This window comes from Haliotis rufescens, unplaced genomic scaffold (genome assembly GCF_023055435.1).
Source record: "Haliotis rufescens isolate VD_foot unplaced genomic scaffold, xgHalRufe1.0.p SCAF_2, whole genome shotgun sequence".
In the NCBI taxonomy this organism is placed as follows: Eukaryota; Metazoa; Mollusca; class Gastropoda; order Lepetellida; family Haliotidae; genus Haliotis; species Haliotis rufescens.
The window spans coordinates 33,615,976-33,636,849 of record NW_025963890.1 but is presented as its reverse complement, the minus strand read 5'-3'; the positions used below and the strand labels follow the sequence as shown (position 1 = coordinate 33,636,849).

The window sequence follows — 20,874 nt, the reverse complement described above, 5'->3', positions numbered from 1 at the left end:
AGCCAGAAAAAAAATGACGCCATATTAATGTTTTTATTTCATGTAAATTCGCTACTATTTTATAATGGTAATAGTTCCAATGAATTAAAAATACACATTAAACTACGAGCGTTGTTAAATGAATTTTCGATGTGTCTGACAATGGGCTTCGAAAGAATCAAATGTTATTGGTTAATGCCAGTTTGGGGCTAGCAGTGATAATAGGGTTTGTCGGAGCGAGATAAGTTTGACACCTTCGACCTTGTTGTCTGGAACTTCTCTCCCGACGACTGCCGATATAATCCTTCTTTTTTCTTGGCATTTACAAAGCAAATGATAATTTTATAATACAAATATTTCATGTAACAGATTTTTATTTTTGTATGATGTTTTCATTGTTGTGTAAATACACAAAGTAAGTAGTACCTTCATCATATTTACATTATTATGATTGGGTTTAGGCCAAGATCATTTTGCTCATAATCAATATTTACACGGCATAAAATAAATAATTGATTAAATGTAGTCATGATTAATACAGACAAAATCTTCAGAAGATAACAAATATGTAGTATTGTAGTATGTAGTATATGCGCGATATGTGATAGAAACCTAACTGAAACAAAGTTAAACTTACGAAAAAATGGCGAAAGCAAAGGTAAAAAAAATACGCGTCTTACAAAAACAATTCTAATATCATACAATATAAGTCACTTTGTATAATGTTTCAAAAGATATATGCGGATGATAATCACAGACAAAATGCATGTTATTTCGTCTGCTATATGGTAATTTAATTTAAAATATGTGACGTAAAATATGGCCTTGCGCCAAAAATCATACAAAAAAAAATACCGATCGTACCTAAATAACTTTGGTACCAAGCCAAAGGGGAAATCGTGATGAATGTAAAACTATTTAATTCAGGACCGATGATAGGAACACATTCGTCTGAAAGCATGCGGAAATTAAGAGTTGTGGTGTAATTATTTCGGGAAAAGTCAGATTTAGTCCCATTTCTCGAGTCAAAATCTGAAATATCGCATCCGCCCTAAATTTGTAAATGGCACTAAGCCAATTTTTAACATATACCCTTTTTATACACCTTGGTAACCAAGGACTTTCATTGCGAATTAGAGGCCGTTATTGAAAATCAAAATCTGCACTTTTGCCAATTTTACATGTGCGCCATTTTGTTCTCTCGGACAAGGACAAAGCGTGATCACAGTCATCAAATACAGTGACAACGACATGCTTTAGGGCACCAACAAATCTCAGTTGTAATGTTAACAATGTTAAGAAATACATGAGTGTAATTTTGTTTTGTAAAATATATCTTTTGCATGGGAAAAAAAGGCGACAGCGATGACTGCAGTTAACGCGTTTCTGCTCGCTTCCGGACAGGCTGCGCAGTACAAGCCGTAGCACTGATGGTTTCGCGCATAGGCTAGAGGGCCGTCCCTCTATTATATGGTCTCTGGCAACAACTAAAACAAGTGTGTGACTTTTAATAAAAGTTTTATTTTAAAAATCTTTATGGAAAGAAGTTGGACAAGGACATGATTGATAGTTTCACGGATAATTTTGCGTGACTTGTTTTTGGTTTCTGGAGCGTAACTCGAACACCGTTCTATATTTTTCAACAACCTTGGCAGATATATCAAACAGATCCTGATGTGGTGCCTTTTGTTATTTGTGGATTTTTGGCATTTTTCTTTTTCTTGATTTTCATGGAAACAATTTGGACTTAGTCTCAAAAGGTCCGGAGCACAACTTGAAAACTGTGAAAGACTTTTCATCCTAACCTTGTACATGTATTAACCAAGGGCTGAAGTGGTGTTTTTTTGTTATTTAGGAATTTAAGGAAAATATGATTCCTGTTTCTATGGCAACAAGTTTGACTTGGACTCTGTGCATAGTGGTGTGTTTGTCCAGACCATATCTCTAAAACTGATAGGTGTTCTTTCATGAAACTTTGCACACACAGTGACCAGTTTGCCTTTTGCTACTTAGGGGTGTTCAGAAAAAAAAAGATTCCATGCCAACAACTTTGATTTTGACTGTTCATATTGGTGTGTACCTGACATAGAAATACAAAGTTCCAAATCCCAATTCCATGGTATTGTTTTGATAGCACAATAACTACTCTTGTTAATGGACAGACAGATTAGAGAGAAATACTCTCATCAAGTTGGACTTAATGTGACAGTCAGATGATTTGTGCTTTTGAATATGTGGTGGCCAGCGGGATTGTCATCTTCTGATGACTCTTGTTTTAATATGGTTGAACAATCTTGAACAGCCACTTCAAATTAATGGCTTTTGAAAATAATTTTTGAATGCATACTGAAAGATAGCTGAGTACCATAAAGGTATATACTTGTACTGCTGGACTGGACATGTTGTATAATAGCTTTTCTTAACACCTTTAGCTTTTCAAAGTTTCTTTGGCTATGTCAAATTTGAGGTAAAACATTCTGCATATCTTATACATCCAATTTATCTGAAAGTATTGAAGAGAAAAGGATAAATTGCCCTGATTGGTGGGTGATCCTTGAAAGGTCAAGGGTACAGTGAAGGCCTTACTTAACTGTTGATCAAAAGAAAGCCTACATCGACTGGGACTGCTTATTGAAAGAAAACAAGGAAACGTGTTTCATTTATGGTACTTGGAATGAATTATCAAAAATCATTCAACACATCTACTGTTGACATAACTGTAACTTTAAAAAAAATTACTGTTGATGAAAGCCTGATTGCAAAGCTTCTGAATACTACCGTAGCACCTTGGTAATGTCATCAGTATCTTGTGTGACCTCCTCAGGCATCTAGACAGGCCTGGACACGATGCCTCATCAAGGAAGTAAGCATCTTGATGTCGCCATTGGGTATTGGGTCCCACTTCTCCAATAATGAACATTCCAGCTGCTGTAAGTTGTTTAGCAGGTATGGATGTGGTCTTATCTGTTGCCCAAGATGATCCCAGGGCAACATGGGTATGTTATGACGTTGAGAAAGATTATTCGAGCAGTGGGGCCTGGCATTGTCCCGTTGGAACACCATACCACATGTCTGTCTCTGAGAAAGGGAAGGACAAGTGGTTGCAGAATGACATCCCTGCAACCTTGGGTTTTCAAATTTGCTTGGATGCCATTGATGCCACTGCCTGCAAATGTGTGAACCTTTGGATGCATCCTAGAACCCCTCCGTCAATATACACGCATATGACCATCAGGAGGAAACAAGTTGAACCATCTCTTGTTTCTGAACTGTACCCTTCACCAACCATGTTACTGCCAGCATCACACACTTTGAGACCAAATGTCTATTACAGATCACAGCTATTCTGTGGTTGGGTCTTTAGGCCCAATATCCTGCAGCATATAATCATTTTGACTCTGTGTCTCTGCTGATGAAGCTTCCCTGTCACGTGAGGAAGAGGTCACACAGTCTGCCACTCTGTCCCTTCTGTGCCCAGTGGTATCCCAGAAGTAGTCTGGCAATGGTCAGTCGGCGTCACCTGAGTGTTATTGTGAGACCTGCGTAGCCATCAGCACCATTCCAAGTCCCCTCTTTCTTTGTTCTACATGATAACCTTGGCAGTTTTCTCTCGTGCTTTTATGAGCTTTGATATTTTGTAGAATTACTTTGTTTTATGTTGGTCTCTATCTGTGCCTACTTTGCTGTATGTGGGCCCTTAGTTGTGCCTACTTTGCTGTATGTGGCCCCTAGTTGTGCCTACTTTCCTGTATATGGGCCCCTAGTTGTGCCTACTTTGCTGTATGTGGCCCCTAGTTGTGCCTACTTTCCTGTATATGGGCCCCTAGTTGTGCCTACTTTGCTGTATGTGGCCCCTAGTTGTGCCTACTTTGCTGTATGTGGGCCCCAAGTTGTGCCTACTTTGCTGTATGTGGCCCCTAGTTGTGCCTACTTTCCTGTATATGGGCCCCTAGTTGTGCCTACTTTGCTGTATGTGGCCCCTATTTGTGCCTACTTTCCTGTATATGGCCCCTAGTTGTGCCTACTTTCCTGTATGTGGCCCCTAGTTGTGCCTACTTTCCTGTATATGGCCCCTAGTTGTGCCTACTTTGCTGTATATGGCCCCTAGTTGTGCCTACTTTGCTGTATGTGGGCCCTTAGTTCTGCCTACTTTCCTGTATATGGCCCCTAGTTGTGCCTACTTTCCTGTATATGGCCCCTAGTTGTGCCTACTTTGCTGTATGTGGCCCCTTAGTTCTGCCTACTTTGCTGTATGTGGCCCCTAGTTGTGCCTACTTTGCTGTATGTGGCCCCTTGTTGTGCCTACTTTCCTGTATATGGCCTCTAGTTGTGCCTACTTTCCTGTATGTGGCCCCTACTTGTGCCTACTTTCCTGTATGTGGCCCCTAGTTGTGCCTACTTTGCTGTATGTGGCCCCTAGTTGTGCCTACTTTCCTGTATGTGGCCCCTAGTTGTGCCTACTTCCCTGTATATGGCCCCTAGTTTTGCCTACTTTGCTGTATGTGGGCCCTTAGTTCTGCCTACTTTGCTGTATGTGGCCCCTAGTTGTGCCTACTTTCCTGTATATGGCCCCTAGTTGTGCCTACTTTGCTGTATATGGCCCCTAGTTGTGCCTACTTTCCTGTATGTGGGCCCTTAGTTCTGCCTACTTTCCTGTATATGGCCCCTAGTTGTGCCTACTTTGCTGTATGTGGCCCCTAGTTGTGCCTACATTGCTGTATGTGGCCTCTAGTTGTGCCTACTTTGCTGCATGTGGGCCTCTAGTTGTGCTTACTTTGCTGTATGTGGGCCCTAGTTGTGCCTACTTTCCTGTATATGGCCCCTAGTTGTGCCTACTTTGCTGTATGTGGGCCCTTAGTTCTGCCTACTTTCCTGTATGTGGCCCCTAGTTGTGCCTACTTTCCTGAATGTGGCCCTTAGTTGTGCCTACTTTGCTGTATGTGGCCCCTAGTTGTGCCTACTTTCCTGTATATGGCCCCTAGTTGTGCCTTCTTTCCTGTATATGGCCCCTAGTTGTGCCTACTTTCCTGTATGTGGGCCCCTAGTTGTGCCTACTTTGCTGTATGTGGGCCCCTACTTGTGCCTACTTTGCTGTATGTGGCCCCTAGTTGTGCCTACTTTGCTGTATGTGGGCCCCTACTTGTGCCTACTTTGCTGTATGTGGCCCCTAGTTGTGCCTACTTTCCTGTATGTGGCCCCTAGTTGTGCCTACTTTGCTGTATGTGGGCCCCTAGTTGTGCCTACTTTGCTGTATGTGGCCCCTATTTGTGCCTACTTTCCTGTATGTGGCCCCTAGTTGTGCCTACTTTCCTGTATATGGCCCCTAGTTGTGCCTACTTTGCTGTATGTGGGCCCCTAGTTGTGCCTACTTTGCTGTATGTGGGCCCCTACTTGTGCCTACTTTGCTGTATGTGGCCCCCAGTTGTGCCTACTTTGCTGTATGTGGGCCCCTACTTGTGCCTACTTTGCTGTATGTGGCCCCTAGTTGTGCCTACTTTCCTGTATGTGGCCCCTAGTTGTGCCTACTTTGCTGTATGTGGGCCCCTAGTTGTGCCTACTTTCCTGTATGTGGCCCCTAGTTGTGCCTACTTTCCTGTATGTGGCCCCTAGTTGTGCCTACTTTGCTGTATGTGGCCTCTACTTGTGCCTACTTTCCTGTATGTGGGCCCCTAGTTGTGCCTACTTTGCTGTATGTGGGCCCCTAGTTGTGCCTACTTTGCTGTATGTGGCCCCTAGTTGTGCCTACTTTCCTGTATGTAGGTCTCTAGCTACTTTCTTATTGCACCTTGCAGGAATAGGTCATTTTTATCATGTTTATGGCCAACATTTATTGAGTTCCATAATATATTAAAACAAGTAGAACATGGTTATGTATATTTGTGAATCTTAATTCTGGTCGGATTAGTCCACAACAAAGACTGTTTCAAGGGCTATTGAGTGTAACCCTGTCTGTGTCATGATGCTTTTTCAGGTTGTTGAACAACAATGAGCTGGAAAGCCTGGATGATGGGGCCTTCCAGGGACTGGGTGAGCTGAGATATTTGTGAGTAGCCTCTAGGGTCCAGATAATGTATATTGCTCATCCAAGAAATAACCAGATATTGATGCCAATGTATAAACTTGTGACCAGTTATTGTTATTGGGTATTGCAAGATGGTGTTATTCCCGTCTGTATGGGCAAGGCCTCCCCCCAGAGTGTTGAGAGTCCTATTTCCTATGTGCAGAAAAGCCATGGAAGCTAACATCTTAAGTCCATGGAGGTCCACTGGCCAACTGTAGTGGAAATTTAATTATTGAAGTGCAAATACGTTGAATCTTTTGTGTACCCTACTTAATTTTCACCTTTCAGATATCTATATAAAAACAAGATAGAGACCATTCATACTAGAGTATTTAGAGATCTCCCTAAACTGGAACAGCTGTAAGTATGCTTGGTATATTTACATTACCTTTCTTTCATTGTTAAATGTAATGATAATCTTGTAATCTTGTAGCTGTAAATGTGTTCAAGCACATATCTACATTGCAGATTTGTTCCACTTTGTTATATTCATTCTGTACAGGGTTAGAACTTAACATTTAGCACGCTAGCCAGGGTTACTACAAATTCTTGCAGGTTAGTAAAACATTTCCCAATCTCCTCATTGTTTTTGTCTTACAAGGAAACTCTATCTTTACCCCGGCTTGTGAAGCTTTTTAGTTTAGTTCTAACCCTGCTATACTTGATTTGTTTGGCTATATTGTTACACAGGTGATGACATTGTGTATGTTGTGGGGATAGTCATCTCAAATATTGCCTACCGTTACAAGTAACACACAATACGTTTTTTATGATGTGATCTAGTGTATTGTCTAATATTGTCCGTCTATATTACAGATATTACATACAGTTTAGAAGTCTTTCTTGAATGTACAGACTTCCACAAACTAAATTATGTCAATGGTAATGGTGATAGATACATATGTTCTTGAAATTTAGGGTTTAGTTCATGTCGCATGTGTGAGCATTGTTTAAGCTGTGCCAGATGGAGATATCTGGAAATGTTTAAAAAAAAGTTAGGTTATCAACAGTACTGTACTTTTGTTGCAGATTCTTACACAGCAATAAACTAAAGAGTCTACCAAAAGGTGTATTCTCCCACTCTAGACATCTACGTCGGTTGTAAGTATATTACCGGGATTTGTTGATGAAATGTTCTTCTTGATGCTTATATAGCATTGTGCAAAAAATTCGGAAATGGTATTCTTTTAAGAGAATGATATTCTGGTATAATACTGTTTAGGCTAATGAAAATTTGTATGGCTTCAAATGGTCATCTGCAGAATCACCTCCCTTGTTAGGGCTAGTCACGTGATGATGCACAAGCAGACGACAGCTTCTCAGATCCATGAACATGTCAGAGTTTGATGAAAGAAACCATCTGTATTATCTCTACACAAATAGGTACAAAAATGAGTTGTATAGCATGACTCTCTCTACTGTATACACTAATCTAATGAGGTTCAGCTCAGGCAGTGCTGCATCGCATCTGTTTGGATCAGGACGTGGGTCAGTTTATGACACTAACAACAGACGACATGCTGCTGAGCTTGCCCTCGCTCATCCAAAGTGGTTCTCTTGGTTTGGAAACTGAAAAAAAGAGGTCATCGGAATGGACAGGATGTAAAAATCTACTTGACATTAGCCGCTTGAAATCAGTTTTACAGAAATTCCTGATGCACATGTGGAGAAACACCTGGCCTGGTGTACTGTTGAAGTCACTAAGAGTTTGGATCATGTGATCTATACAGATGAGTCAGTGTTCAAGTTCTACAGAACATCTGTAAAAAGATGTTCAGAGGAGGGAAACCTGTGAAATTGGTACTGAAATTTTCACTGCATCTGACAGTGCAGGGGGTATCTCTTATGATGGGATCATCTTATCTTTGTGGAGGTTAACATTAACTCTGAAATTTTATATAAATATATTTGAAAATTCTGGATTTGTTTGCACGTTGGTATATATTTGTTTGTCCTTGTTTCCACATGACTGCCTGGTGATGGAGAGGTCTTCTGTCAGATGTTGAACTTGGGTGTAACTATCTGTATCCTCATCATAATGTCACTTTTCAGAGATAAATGATTATAAAGTGCACCAAATATGTTCTTCAGCATTTATCACTTTGGAAGCCATTCACTCATGAAATGACTTATAAATAGTTTCATTCAGCAAATTTTGTTAGTATGATCGAGACTTCATATTCGTAATACAACCATAGTTTGCAACAAGTAATGTTCTCACATGTAAGTGGATAATGTTGAAGGTCAAGGTCATTCTTGCGCAGATACACTATCTTGAGCATTGATGATTGAAATTTGACAAAATTTTCTGTACATGATCTCTAAGCAGTTCATGGTTAAGGCAGGAGGTGCTTATGACTTTGTTATTAAGGTAGCTACAAGCATAGTCTTTTCTGTTTCAAAGATGGTACTGCATTTGGCATGTATATTCCCGAACTGGAAGAGATGCTATTTAACCAGAGGTGCTCATAAGTTTGTTTGTAAAGTAGCTAGAGGCATGGGACCATGTGTTTATCCAAAACGGAAGTGATGTTTTTGAAGCCCATATGGCATTGTTGTCAATGTGGCTAGAGGCATGGGACTTTCTGTCTTGGGAAGTTTGTACCTGGGTTGGGAAGTTGGGGGTCAATCAGGAAATGGTGGGGGTTGGGCTGCTTCTGCATGTAATGCAAACACCTTTTTAGTTAATAGTAGTATAGGCCTAGCCATGATCTTGGAGAAAGCAGAGTATTCTTAAACTATATGCATTATTCATCTGGCCAAGAAGGAAACTGGGAGCTGGAAGCCTATCTTGACACCATGCAATGTTCACATGGCACAATGCATCAGCAAATGTCATTTGAAAAACTTGGGTGGGTGTTTTCAGAAAATGTTCTCACTGACAGTTGGCACCATTGGTTCATATACTATGACATGATTTAGAACAAGATGGGAAGGAAGAAATACAGGTGCATTTGTTTGTGATTTTCTATTCAGACGATTGGACTCAAATGCACTGGTGTGTGACTGTCAGTTGATGTGGCTGTCTGACATGCTGAAGGAGAAACATGGCTACACACAGGCTGCTGCCACCTGCCAATTTCCCAGCAAGCTGCAAGGGAGATCACTCATGAGCATATCTCAGGATGACTTCCACTGTGGTGAGCACGCCTAACCAGCAGTATACATGTACAAGATGTGTTCCCTTTGTATTACTCTGGTGGGCTGACACAAGTATGTGCATGGTTAGCACTGCCCCTCCATCGGGGAACTGGAGACTTAAATATTTGAAAGCTATAATGCATTATACACTTAATAACTTTTTAAAGTCTTTTCCTAGTGTAGTTCCTCAACAACTAAGAACAGCATTTTCACTCTGATGTTCTTCCTATATGTCTATAACATAAGTAAGTTCTAATTTGGCTGAGTCATTACACTTTGACATTTATTTTGGTATTTCACTAGAACATGGACAAATGTTGTTTCCTCAGTTATGCTCGGAGAGATATGGTGTAGGCAGGCATATGATAATTTGAGAGAGATATGGTATAGGCAGGCATATGATAATTTGAGTTAGTGCAAAGTTTGAGAGCTTAATGACCCTTTCCCTGTTTTGCAGAATATCAAGTGGCTAATGATTCAGACCATAGATCAGGTATGTACTCAAGTTTGATTGAAACTCACTATATCATAATACTATATACCATCTTCTCAAGATTAGAGTGTCCACAAGCCTATATGAAAGTGTAGTTTTTACCTTTGCCCTTTCAAGCCAACTTTTCTTGAGTTGATTGAGGCGCCACCCTGTGTAGAGCACCTGTTGTGCACCTTGTGATGAAAATGTGATATCCAATCAGATTGCTGTTCTTATTTCGAATGGCATCACAAAAATCGACCTGGGTCTATCAGATAAAGAAAGGAGAAAAAATGGCATCCCTGACAGACAAAAAAATGACAGATTACCAAAGTAAAGATACTTATTACTGCTACATTTCATTTTTTCCATTTTTCCATTTTTCCATTTTTCCATTTTTCCATTTTTACACATCTTGGTAACATGAAATGGTAACACTAGGTACTTGGGCGAGTTGATTGAAAACTTCGAAAAAGTTTGAAACTATTCGTCTCTGCTAATGCTACCATCACATCAAAGTAGTTCTATCCCATTCTACCCCGTTCTAAAAAAAATACTAGAATGGGCTGTGATGACGGTAGAACGTGTAGTTTGGCGTAAAAGACGTTGCTAGTTCGTTCATAAGCAGTCCTCAATACCTCTATCTCATTCTTATCTCGTTCTTGGCCAGTCTGCAGTCCCTTTGTATCCAGTTCAGATCGTGTAAAAGTGCCAGTTCACCTCATCCCAACAACGTTTCAATGCCGTCCATAGCCGTTCTCAGTCCGTTCTTAACCAGTTCAACCTCGTTCTACCTCATTCACAATACGTCCAAGCCAGTTCTAATTAATTCTTAACCCGACCAACTCGTTCGCAGTACGTCCTCATATCATCCCAGGTGCGTGTGTATTCGCGTCCTGGCCCGTCCTTGCCCAACACTCATGGATACCGAGGGCGTTGTAGCCAGTCTTCATTCAAGTTCAGGCCTACAAAGAGAAGTCGACCCGGTCGGTGTGCACACGTACTGAAATTTATGTCCGACTGCACCACATCGTAACACGTCCCTAGTAGGTTGGAAGTACTGGAATTCCGTTCGAAGTACGGCAATTCCTTTCTTAATACGTCTTTCTAGTTTTAAGTACGTTGACAATCCGACTAATTGCAGAATGAGATGGTCGGGATAAAATTTTGAGCAGACTCAAAGTTCCAGAGCACCCTCCCCGTCCGAGCCCATCCATGAAGTTCGTAAAAAGACTGTCAATAGTTGCTGCTACGTCCGCTACGTTCATATACTGTTGGAGACCGCCCGACAACATTTTCACGAACCTATTGAGAACTAGTTTGGTGTGATGGGGATATTAATTGTTGCAATAATTTCAGAGTAAATTTGTCACCTGGTGGCTGTGGCTATAGCAGTGGCCATGTTTTCAGAAACTGGATGTGGTTTTGTGACAAGTTCTCTGATTGGACTATTTTTATGTCTCTGTTTTAGCACAGAAAAGTATTCATGAAAGGGCAAGGGTGACAACTAGACTTTGATATAGGCTAGTCTTGTCTTATTAAGATGACCATATACTAATATTGACAGGTCTTGGATTGGCATAAATAAGTTGGAAGAACATGAGGACATGGAACTTTTTATGGATAACAAAAACAAAATTTAATGTTTCAGGGTTACTTCTTGCCCCTTCATCAGGCAATAGCTGAGTGAGCGAATTGAGTTAATATAAACATACATGCTGATAGGTTTGCACAAGGTAGGATTAATGTACACAGATAACACTATAACGAAGAAGTCAATAGGATTAACTGAAGAAAAGGCAATGTATGTAACATCAAGTCACAGTGTTTATTTATGCTGGGTTGTTATATAGTTAAGGTGAGATATATGGTGTGAAATAAGGTAGCTGCAACTTTGATGTTGTCTTCACTAAATGAGTTCCTTTTCATTTTGCTATCAGAGGATTGACAGAGGTAGGTCATATTTGTTTTGCAAGTCAACATGTTTGTAACAACTGGTTGAAGTCAATATTGTTTCACCATATTAGTCAATATTAGGGGGCAAAGGTCAAACTTAGGTTGGCGTGAGATTGATCTGGGTATAACTTCCAACTAATGTTCCTGGATTTGTAGACATATCCACATTGCCAGAGCAGGCAATATTATGGATCAGAAGTTCTTGAATTGCTGACAGTGATTTCTGGATAACTTGATAAAAATATTTATGGATGCTCTAACAGAATTCTGTTGGTAGATGTACGTCGAAGGTCCAAATCCAACCAGATTGGTCCAAACATTCTATGAGGTTGCACATGATAATGATGAATACTGACTCAGGAATGATTTCTGTATATTAACTTGAAAAGTACTGTAGTAAGTCAGCCATATTCAGTTTGTAGACAAGTCCAATGTAAAGATAGGTCCAGTAGATTAGGCAGCCATATGGGTGAATGGTTAGGTCATTGTTCCACAGGCAAGTACAAATCTGAAAGGGTTTCTGGTTAACACCTATCTGTATGGGAATGATTTACAGCAGTAACAGTAGCAACACTTGTTCAAATATATTAAATAAGGGTTATATTATCAGCACAAACCACTGCCTTAAGTTGTAATGGAGGTGTTGTCCTTTCGATGGTTTGTTACTTACGACACGGTAAAGACAGTTGTTGAAGGTTACCAGTGTTATTGACAACATACCTGTATTGCATGACATGATGCCTTGCATGGATGTGAGGACAACATCATCCGACAAACCTGTGATCAAGGTTACTGAAGCTCAGGATGTCTTCTTGATATTGACAACAACACACATGAACCCATTACTGGGTGTAGTCTACGTGCATGTTGTGTTATGGGGTAGGAGATGACTCCCAGCAATGACACCCAGCAATGACACTCCCATATCTAACCCCAACCCATGTTTTCTGTTAGAAATGCCAAGATTTACAATGGAGCCAAGAGACGTTGATGTGACATTTGGCAACACAGCATACTTTACCTGCAGAGCGGAGGGCACACCTAACCCAGAAATAATATGGCTACACAACAGGTGAGTTGTAGTTCAGTAAAGAATGATTTCATGTTTTATTTGGACATACATTCTGATGTGTGAATTTCAAACATGGTCCCTCAGAAGCTTATTTCCTTTCATAGACTTTCATTTTACATTTAGGATTAGGTTATGGAGGTAAATTACTCATTTGTAAACTGTGAAATAAGGCCTTCTAAGTGATTATTCTGTAGCAGTTATGTCGTCCATTAAGTTTGTGTTTTGACTGGGATCTTCATGATACTCATTATTTGGCTGTTTTATGAGTCTCTATTTGTATGACAACAGGTTGAGCACAGCATCACTCTATGCTTGTAGCATATATAGCAATAAGACTTTTTGCTTATCAGATTTGCTGACTTCAACTCTTTTCGTCATTCTTAATCCACGAAATGGAATTGCAGCTTCTAGGAGGGTAGCAGTAGATATTTAGCTGTATCACCGTACAGAATTGCTGTGTTCTTGTAGTGAAATGGTGGAGCCTGATAATCGTTTGACAATCCTCTCTGATGGTACGTTGATGATTCAAGAGACGAAGGACACCGATAAGGGGGCCTATGAGTGTGTGGCCAGGAATGCTGCTGGAGAGGTGAAGACCAACAAAGTGGAACTGAGGTACTTTGGAGAGCCGGGTAAGATATGGCTTGTAAGGAATGGCTATATTATTGATGGCTACTAAAGTGGGCAGAAGCAGTCTCAGGGGGCAGAGCTATAAGAGTGACAGGTCAAAGTGTCATCACAATATACACACAAATCTCATTGGTTCTGGTGTAACCAGGATATAAGTTGAAAGCAATGTGACCCTTACCATTTGTGGTAGTATATATCTATCAAATGATTTCACCACTTTTAAATAAATGCATACATCTTTGGTTTCAAAGCCTTCCTGCCATTTCGTCTTCGGTGCTGTCTTAAAAAGTTTCTGTAAAATGTCAATCATCTTTGTTTTCATTCCAGTCCAACAAACACAAATTAGTACTGCGCTTGTATTCTCTGTTTGAAAAAGAAATATGTTTGTCATGATAAATAAGAGCAGTGATATTAAAACATTCAACATAATGTGTATCACAGCACCAAACGTAATCCTGAGTAAATGTAGAGTGAAAATAGAGTGCACACTGATCCATTGACCGGGGTAATAATGTTAGCACTTTGAGCATGTGTAAGAGTGAATATTATCCTACCCTATTTTTTATCCCAGGAATGAAATTCTCTAGTGTCAGGATGATTCTCCCTAGTGAATTTGAACCCATACCAGAGTGTGTTTAATCCTATCAACATATATTTACCCCCACATCCCCCCCCCCCTCATTTCTCACCCCACACCCCAGTCAAACATGATGAAAATGCAAGTATCAACATAAACAACACTAGAATATTTTAACCTATTGCTACATGTAATTATCCCCCGCCCCAACGAAGTTGGCGGGGGATATAGAAATGGGTTCCGTCTGTGTGTGTGTGTGTGTGTGTGCGTGTGCGTGTGCGTGTGTGCGTGTGCGTGTGTGTGCGTGTGCGTGTGTGTGTGTGTGTGCGTGTGTGCGTCCCGAAATCGTTTCCGGAGCATAACTCAGAAACTGTTAAATATTTCTCTACGAAACTTTGCATGTCTATCAGACTCATGTTGAACTGGTGCCTTTTGCTATTTAGGAGTTTTATAAATTTTTATTTTTTACGTTTCCATGGCAACAAGTTGGACTTAGGTTCTATAAGGGTGGTGTTCGTTTCCGGAGCATAACACAAAAACTGTTAAACCTTTCTTACAAAACTTTGCATGTCTACTAGGCACATACTGCACTGGTGCCTTTTGCTTTTTAGGAATTTTATAAATTTTTATTTTTTACGTTTCCATTGCAACAAGTTGAACTTAGGTTCTATAGGGTAGAGTTTGTTTCCAGAGCATAACTCAAAACCCATTCAATACTTTCCAACAAAAACTGTGCATGTTTACCAGACACATACTGGACTGGTGCCTCTTGCTATTTAGGAATTTTAGAAATTTTTATTTTTCACGTTTCCATGGCAATAAGTTGGACTTAGGTTCTACAGGGGTGGTGTTCGTTTCCAGAGTGCAATGCATGTGCAAAGGAAATCTGTCATGGCATAATATACACTGATTGAAGTTAATGTAAATTATCCCAGGATACATTTTCCTATTTCCACTTAGGTATGTTTCACTGGGATGAATTACCCTTAATTTTTGGACATAACCTATCCCAGATTTCCCACACTAAGGTAGGATACTATACTCTAGAGTAAAACATCCCCCAGGATAATATTTAGGTAGGACCTAGTGTATGGAGGCTAGCACAATATAAATACACACATTATTATTGTTTTCTGAGAGTTATTGTGCCTGGCCACCCTGTGAACTTGGCGAGTCCTTATGACTCTGTTCATTCCCTGTTCATTCCATTGTGGCAAGTCAAACATCATTTCAATGACGTATGTAATGTTCAAATGTGAACAAAGTTCAGGTGAATGTTTGTTCACGCTAGCAATGTTAGTGAACATGGATTTCAACACAAATTTCATCAAGATGGTCATACAATTATGAATACTTTGCATTTCATGTTGCTGGTGACACAGATTGTCCTGTCTTGTAGCTACTTTGGCATGAGGACATATGTTGCTCTTGCAAGTCAACAATGTCACTTTCAATGACAGTTCTTGGGATGAGTAGACCAGTATCACGGCCATATTCCATTGTGGAGCAGGTTCCTACCCACATCACCTAATTTACGGATCACCAATTACCCAGATAACCTATTACCGCTTGTGTGAATCATAGCCCTAAAACATCACCTAAAAATTGGTATTGATTTACATCGGTAGAGTCCATTATTATGGTGCCAGTACTGTGACTGCTCTATGCATAGTTGATTTTTGCTTTCCTGTAAATACTGGTGTAATCTTGACTATATGACTTGACTTTCGTTATGATCATTGTCTATTTTAATTGTATGGTGCACTGATTGTTTATATATGTTACTGGCTTCCAAATAATATGAACCTAATCTGTTGTAATACCATCAAACATTGATTGAGAATAGGACTGATTGAGAATGTTCCTGGCCTCCCAAAAATGTTATAAATCTGTATATGAGCATGTTTAGTGATGTCAGTTGATTACCACTATGGCTAATGTGCAAGTTGCAGTATCTTTCCTACCGCATACTGGGTTTGCATACTATGATGTTTGCATACTATGATGTTTGCATACTATGATGTTTGCATACTATGATGTTTGCATACTATGATGGACATAAGTATAAATTTACCATGATGAAAGAAGATGCTTCTTACTTGACATGTACTATTCAGCAATGCAAGGGTACCATTCAGACCGTCGGCAACTGTATTATCAACATTGGACCAACTCAGAATAACCACGCCACTGCCTTATGACATTGTTACATTTGACCACTTTCTAAATGACATTGTATATCTAGGAAGATGTGTATCGGATTTTGACCACAAATGAATCAAATGTGTCACAACTCTCAATAAACTCCTCCCTCTGTGATTGATGCAGATGGTCAAATTTGATTGATTTGATTTTTTTAATTATTGACTTATATGTGATTATGGTGCCACTTGTTGTGTCCAAGGGTTATCATTCAAGTTGATACAAAATTTCATGGCCTTTGGGGATTTTATTTGTGAGTGCGTTGTCAGTCATAAAGTCAATTTTAGTCTTATTAATGTTGTGATGTTAAGAGCTATTTTGATTTGTGCCTTCAGTGATTCCCACTTTCATGGAGACTCCAGCTGATATTACAGATGTGGCAGGTGAGACAATTCAGCTGCTTTGTCGGGCACAAGGAAACCCACGACCAGACATCACGTGGACAAAGAATGGGTCTCCCCTGCAGAGCAGTTCTCGGTTCCGACTGCTGTCCAACGGTGCCCTGATGATCCGTGATCTGCGGGAAGAGGACGAGGGCCTCTACAGGTGCAGCGCAGCCAACAGCATCCAGACCATCACAGCTTCGGCCAGAGTCACCATCCAGTGTAGGTACTGCTTGTACACAGCAGAACACTCATCAACACACTCACCTTTAGGTCAGAATGACGTTCTGTTGCCAAAGATATTCCAAATAAATACATTTTTAAGGTAAAAGTAAGGCATAAGTTTAGTTAAGGGGATTCAGAGTGGTTCCGTTCATGAATATCACCAGACTTACCTATTGTATGTGGTTTAATAGTGAGTGAGTATTGTTAAATATATTGCTTGCTTTTCTCTAGCACCCCCTGAATTCTTTGTAATTCCTCGTGACCAGGAGGTACAGGAGGGGAACAATGCAGACTTCAGCTGTAATGCCAGGGGAGACCCGAGCCCAGTCTTGTCATGGGTCAAAGACGGTATGTCGCCTAGCCTTGAGCTGTATGTGTTAGTTAAAGGTCAGTATGTCGCCTAGCCTTGAGCTGTATGTGTTAGTTAAAGGTCAGTATGTCGCCTAGCCTTGAGCTGTATGTGTTAGTTAAAGGTCAGTATGTCATTGAGCCTTGAGCTGTATGTGTTAGTTAAAGGTCAGTATGTCGCCTAGCCTTGAGCTGTATGTGTTAGTTAAAGGTCAGTATGTCGCCTAGCCTTGAGCTGTATGTGTTAGTTAAAGGTCAGTATGTCACTGAGCCTTGAGCTGTATGTGTTAGTTAAAGGACAGTATGTCGCCTAGCCTTGAGCTGTATGTATTAGTTAAAGGTCAGTATGTCGCCTAACCTTGAGCTGTATGTGTTAGTTAAAGGACAGTATGTCGCCTAGCCTTGAGTTGTATGTGTTAGTTAAAGGTCAGTATGTCGCCTAGCCTTGAGCTGTATGTGTTAGTTAAAGGACAGTATGTCGCCTAGCCTTGAGCTGTATGTATTAGTTAAAGGTCAGTATGCCGCCTAGCCTTGAGCTGTATGTGTTAGTTAAAGGACAGTATGTCGCCTAGCCTTGAGCTGTATGTGTTAGTTAAAGGTCAGTATGTCGCCTATATATCCTTGAGCTGTATGTGTTAGTTAAAGGTCAGTATGTCGCCTAGCCTTAAGCTGTATGTATTAGTTAAAGGTCAGTATGTCACTGAGCCTTGAGCAGTATGTATTAGTTAAAGGTCAGTATGTCACTGAGCCTTGAGCAGTATGTATTAGTTAAAGGTCAGTATGTCGCCTAGCCTTGAGAAGTATGTATTAGTTAAAGGTCAGTATGTCACCGAGCCTTGAGCAGTATGTCATGAGTCAAGGACACTATGTCAACCAGCTATATAGCTGTATATCATGGGTCAAGGACACTATGTCACCGCTATGATTTGTTTGTTTGTTGTTTAAAGCCGCACTCAGCAATATTCCAGCTGTATGATGGCTGTCAATTATTAATCGAGTCTTGACCAGACAATCCAGTGAGAGACATCACGAGCATCGATTCACGCAATTGGGATCGATGACATGCATCAACCAAGTCAGAGAAATTGACCACCCGATTCCGTTAGTTGCCTCTTACGACAAGCATAGCCACCTTTTATGGAAAGCATGGGTTACTGAAGATCTATTCTACCCCGGATCTTCAAGGGTCCCAGCTATGTAGCTATATATCATGGGTCAAGGACACTATGTCAACCAGCTATGTAGCTGTATATCATGGGTAAAGGACACTATGTCACCCAGCTACATAGCTATATATCATGGGTCTAGGACACTATGTCACCCAGCTACATAGCTGAATATCATGGGTCAAGGACACTATGTCACCCAGTTATGTAGCTGTATATCATGGGTCAAGGACACTATGTCACCTAGCTACATAGGTATATATCATGGGTCAAGGACACGATGTCACCCAGCTACATAGCTATATATCATGGGTCAAGGACACTATGTCACCCAGTTATGTAGCTGTATATCATGGGTCAAGGACACTATGTCACCCAGCTATGTAGCTGTATATCATGGGTCAAGGACACTATGTCACCCAGCTATGTAGCTGTATATCATGGGTCAAGGACACTATGTCACCCAGCTATGTAGCTGTATATCATGGGTAAAGGACACTATGTCAACCAGCTATGTAGCTGTATATCATGGGTAAAGGACACTATGTCACCCAGCTATGTAGCTGTATATCATGGGTAAAGGACACTATGTCAACCAGCTATGTAGCTGTATATCATGGGTAAAGGACACTATGTCACCCAGCTATGTAGCTGTATATCATGGGTAAAGGACACTATGTCAACCAGCTATGTAGCTGTATATCATGGGTAAAGGACACTATGTCACCCAGCAATGTAGCTGTATATCATGGGTAAAGGACACTATGTCACCCAGCTATGTAGCTGTATATCATGGGTAAAGGACACTATGTCAACCAGCTATGTAGCTGTATATCATGGGTAAAGGACACTATGTCACCCAGCTATGTAGCTGTATATCATGGGTAAAGGACACTATGTCAACCAGCTATGTAGCTGTATATCATGGGTAAAGGACACTATGTCACCCAGCAATGTAGCTGTATATCATGGGTCAAGGACACTATGTCACCCAGCTATGTAGCTGTATATCATGGGTCAAGGACACTATGTCAACCAGCTATGTAGCTGTATATCATGGGTAAAGGACACTATGTCACCCAGCAATGTAGCTGTATATCATGGGTAAAGGACACTATGTCACCCAGCTATGTAGCTGTATATCATGGGTCAAGGACACTATGTCACCCAGCTATGTAGCTGTATATCATGGGTCAAGGACACTATGTCACCCAGCTATGTAGCTGTATATCATGGGTCAAGGACACTGTCACCCAGCTATGTAGCTGTATATCATGGGTAAAGGACACTATGTCAACCAGCTATGTAGCTGTATATCATGGGTCAAGGACACTATGTCACCCAGCTATGTAGCTGTATATCAAGGGTAAAGGACACTATGTCAACCAGCTATGTAGCTGTATATCATGGGTCAAGGACAGTTTACCACCTAGCCTTGTAGCAGTATTTCACTATATGACATTATCTGCCAAAGGTCACAACAGACAGAAAGACATTTTCCATTCATGTGTTTAAAAGGTGTAGTTTACCAACAATGTCTGTCTCTGGCTTGCACACAAAGCAGGGACTTAGTGTTATGTCCATCTGAACATACTTAATATAGTTGTTAACACAAGGATAAACAAGGTGTCTTTGGGGTCATCGGGTGCCCAGTGGTGGGGACTCGGCCACCTTAGTGGCAAATACTTGTTATCTTAAGTCTTACACATCGCTGATATTAAAGAAAAGTTTGTAGATCGACTCATTTATTGACAAAGTATTCCATATGAAATAATTCCAGCAATATCTATGAGACTTGGTACTTGATGCATACATTTGAGGGTGTGTGTACATGGACTTAGATGGTGTCAGAGGGTCTACAAGGTGTAGCCTGAATTTACTGTTGCTACTGCAGGTCGCCCAATACCCACCAACAGGCGCTACACACTACAGAATGGAGGACGCTTGTTCCGCATCCTGAACACTGAGAGCTCAGACAGCGGGCAATACACTTGCCGGGCAGAAAATGCAGCAGGGGAACAACAAGCCAGTGCAAGACTCCACATCATCTCTCACAGTAGGACAACACATTCTGTAGTTTCATTTGAGTCCTTCACAAAGAGAGTGAGCCAAATTGTTTGACACCGCTCTGAACAGTATTTCAGTTATATCATATTGTGTCAGCTGGATGTAGGATGAAAGCCTGAAGTGCTTTCTTAAACAGTAATAAGACCTTCAATTGTAAAAAGCAATTGCAGTTTTTTCAAAACACTTTTAAGTGCAGCATGTTCAGTGTGTTAATAAGACTTCATTCACAGGTAAGATTTAGCTTTACTAACTGTTCGACTAGCTGTAAGTAGGACTGTAATATGGTTTTCTTTTGCAGCTGCTCCTGTGTTCAGTGAGCGCACTGTGAGCAGTGTGCCCACTGCAGGGAGTGACATCAGTATGGAGTGTCACGCGGAGGGAAACCCGATACCTCACTACCAGTGGCGGAAGGAGGGACGACGGATAAGCAACAGTCAAAAGTATGTCCTCCAAGGCAACACATTGACAGTACGGAATGTGCAGCATGGGGACTCAGGCAGATATGACTGCATTGCCCAGAATCTGGCAGGGAGATCAGTCAAGTCAGTCAATGTGCAAGTGCAGGGTAAGCTTCACAGTGTTGTAGTGTTAGAGA

The 20,874-nt window shown here is 40.8% G+C and overlaps 1 protein-coding gene across 2 annotated transcripts in view; it reads left to right on the top strand.

Moving 5' to 3' along the window:
• LOC124127200 (peroxidasin-like) overlaps positions 1-20,874 on the top strand; it is a 73,692-nt gene that overhangs the window by 36,819 nt on the left and 15,999 nt on the right. For both annotated transcript variants that reach the window (XM_046490649.2, XM_046490650.2), the window contains 11 exons: positions 5,951-6,022; positions 6,329-6,400; positions 7,070-7,141; positions 9,017-9,180; positions 9,639-9,674; positions 12,564-12,681; positions 13,150-13,313; positions 16,426-16,695; positions 16,930-17,046; positions 20,107-20,268; positions 20,578-20,844. In XM_046490649.2, coding sequence (XP_046346605.2) covers positions 5,951-6,022; positions 6,329-6,400; positions 7,070-7,141; positions 9,017-9,180; positions 9,639-9,674; positions 12,564-12,681; positions 13,150-13,313; positions 16,426-16,695; positions 16,930-17,046; positions 20,107-20,268; positions 20,578-20,844 — 1,514 coding nt within the window. The remainder of the gene's footprint in view (positions 1-5,950; positions 6,023-6,328; positions 6,401-7,069; positions 7,142-9,016; positions 9,181-9,638; positions 9,675-12,563; positions 12,682-13,149; positions 13,314-16,425; positions 16,696-16,929; positions 17,047-20,106; positions 20,269-20,577; positions 20,845-20,874) is intronic.